General features: G+C 46.1%; 1 protein-coding gene across 1 annotated transcript; it reads left to right on the top strand.

Annotated features, from left to right (window-relative positions):
• Positions 1-2,849, top strand: LOC147332134 (uncharacterized). The gene has a single exon (XM_086288555.1). The coding sequence runs from the start codon at positions 129-131 to the stop codon at positions 2,409-2,411; it is 2,283 nt and encodes a 760-aa protein (XP_086144681.1). The 5' UTR covers positions 1-128; the 3' UTR covers positions 2,412-2,849.

Below are 2,849 nucleotides of genomic sequence, written 5' to 3'. Positions count from 1 at the left end.
AGTAGGAGCTTTGCTCTGTTAAACTTTAATGCTCAACGGACCTTGACCTGACAGCAAGCAAACCCTTTTTGGAGAGTTTTGAGAGAATTTTACTTAGCAATTCACCGACCAAGCCGACACATTTCACCATGTCAGCTCACCCATCCTTCAGCTCAAATGAGCTTGGATTAGTTAAAGGGAGCATTTTGGGAAAGCACTACAAGGTAGAGGCTTTCCTCGGAGAAGGGGGCTTTGGTATTGTAGCCAAATGTCGTGATACCATGACTAACCGAGCTGTGGCTATTAAAGTGAACAAGAGCCGCCCTGATATTCTGCAACAGGCGAAATTGGAAATTTTCATCCTGGAGCAGCTGCGAAGGTTGGATTCAGATGCCGCCAACATTGTTCAATGGAACGGCTTTTTTCACGACGGAGAGCGGGTTTGCCTGAAATTTGAACTCCTTGATCAATGCCTGAGGGACTACATATGGGACCGGAAAAACCACTGTCTCCCCATAAGCGAAGTCAGGCCAATTTTAGGTCAACTGACAAATGCTCTGTCCCACCTGAGTTCTGTGGGAATAGTGCACGCTGACCTCAAACCTGGAAACATCATGGTTGTAAACCGCCATGAGTCTCCCATCAAAGTCAAACTTATAGACTTTGGCCTCGCATGTCCTGCGTCTGCAGTGATGCCTGGTGACCGTGTGGGGACGGTTGGTTATTGTGCACCTGAGGTTATGCTTGGCCTTCCTTACAATGAAGCAATTGACATGTGGTCTCTGGGGCTGGTAGCTGTGGAGCTTGCTACAGGGCTGCCACTCTACCCTGGAAATGAAGACTATGATGTTTTGAAATTCATCATAGAGACTCAGGGTCAGCCACCAGATCATGTTCTAGACTCTGGCGTCTACACTGAAGACTATTTCATTGAAGACAAAGACAAGCAACAGCGCTGGACATTTAAGACTGACCAACAATTTCAGTATGAGACAGGATATGAGTCCCTGGAGACAAGATGCATAAAACTGACGCGTCTGGATGACCTTGAACAAATAATAATGTTTAGACGAGGACCAGAAGCTGGCCAACGCTTATTTGTCAGCTTAATTAAACAGATGTTGGCCTTGGATGCACACCAGCGGATAACACCCTCGGAGGTTCTCCGGCATCCCTTTTTCAGCACTAAGAGTTCCCTGTGCATTGACATGAGTGCTGAAAGATCACAAAACCCTGTGGTCTTTCAGCACCCTTCAAACTTGGAAAGCAAGAGATCACAGAAAATCAACTGTAGTTTTCAAAACTCGGTTGAATTTTCTCAGCAAGTATTCGTCCACACATCAGCCAGTTCATCATTCAGCTCAGATGAGCTTGAATTAGTTAAAGGGAGCATTTTGGGAAAGCACTACAAGGTAGAGGCTTTCCTCGGAGAAGGGGGCTTTGGTATTGTAGCCAAATGTCGCGACACAACAACCAACCAAGCTGTTGCCATTAAAGTCAACAAGAGCGACCCTGATATTCTGCAACAGGCACATGTGGAAATTTTCATCTTGGAGCAGCTGCGAAGGTTGGATCCAGATGCCACCAACATTGTTCAATGGAACGGCTTTTTCCACGACGGACAGCGGGTTTGCCTGAAATTTGAACTCCTTGATCAATGCCTGTGGGACTACATAGGGGACCGGAATAAACAGGGTCTCCCCATAAGCGAAGTCAGGCCAATTTTAGGTCAAATCACAAATGCTCTGTCCCACCTGGGTTCTGTGGGAATGGTGCACGCTGACCTCAAACCTGGAAACATCATGGTTGTAAACCGCCATGAGTCTCCCATCAAAGTCAAACTTATAGACTTTGGCCTCGCATGTCCTGCGTCTGCAGTGATACCTGGTGACTTTGTGGGGACGGTTGGTTACTGTGCACCTGAGGTTATGCTTGGCCTTCCTTACAATGAAGCAAGTGACATGTGGTCTCTGGGGCTGGTGGCTGTGGAGCTTGCTACAGGGGTGCCACTCTACCCTTCGGAGAATGACTATGATTATCTGAAATTCATCATAGAGACTCAGGGTCAGCCACCAGATCATGTGCTAGACTCTGGCGTGTACACTGAAAACTATTTCATTGGAGACAAATACAAGCAACAGCGCTGGACATTTAAGACGGAAGAACAATATAAAGACTCTGTTCCAGGGACAGGACATGAATCCCTGGAGACAAGATACATAATACTTACACGTCTGGATGACCTCGAACAGCTAATGATGTTTAGACGAGGACCAGAAGCTGGCCAACGCTTATTTGTCAGCCTAATTAAACAGATGTTGGCCTTGGATGCACACCAGCGGATAACACCCTCTCAGGTTCTCCGGCATCCCTTTTTCAGCCCTGGCCTCTCTAAAAGGTTCCCATGTATCAACACTGAAAGACCATACTGAATCAGTCTCCAGCATGGCATCTTCCACCCTGGACAAAAGTGATAAAAACACAAACTGGGGTTGGAAAATGACATTAACAGCAAATTACAATGCAAAAATTAATTAAGCTGCTCCAAAAATGATCACTTTGGCTTCTTTTTTTTAAATTTTCACTCCCCCCACCCCAACCAGTCGTGGCAGAGGGCTGTCCCTTCCTGAGCCTGGCTCTGTTGAAGGTTTCTTCCTTTTTAAAGGGAGTTTTTCCTTCCCACTGTCGCTAAATGCTTGCTCATGGGGAAATCTTCTGATTGTTGGAGTGGCCAAAACTCTAGGGGAAGTAGCAATTCTTGTGAAAATTAAAAAAAAAAAGCCTACCAATCTTCAAAGCGCAGCAGTGGACACCTTACCATCACATCAGTCCTTCAATCAGACCTAAAACACCACCTTTACAGAAATAAA

This window comes from Aulonocara sp. 'chitande type north' Nkhata Bay, linkage group LG4 (assembly GCF_057382095.1).
Source record: "Aulonocara sp. 'chitande type north' Nkhata Bay isolate Kocher_YH1m ecotype deep benthic linkage group LG4, A_spYH_male_GT1.1, whole genome shotgun sequence".
Classification (NCBI taxonomy): Eukaryota; Metazoa; Chordata; class Actinopteri; order Cichliformes; family Cichlidae; genus Aulonocara; species Aulonocara sp. 'chitande type north' Nkhata Bay.
Note: the sequence above shows the minus strand (reverse complement) of the source record. Positions and strands in the feature narration are given on the sequence as shown.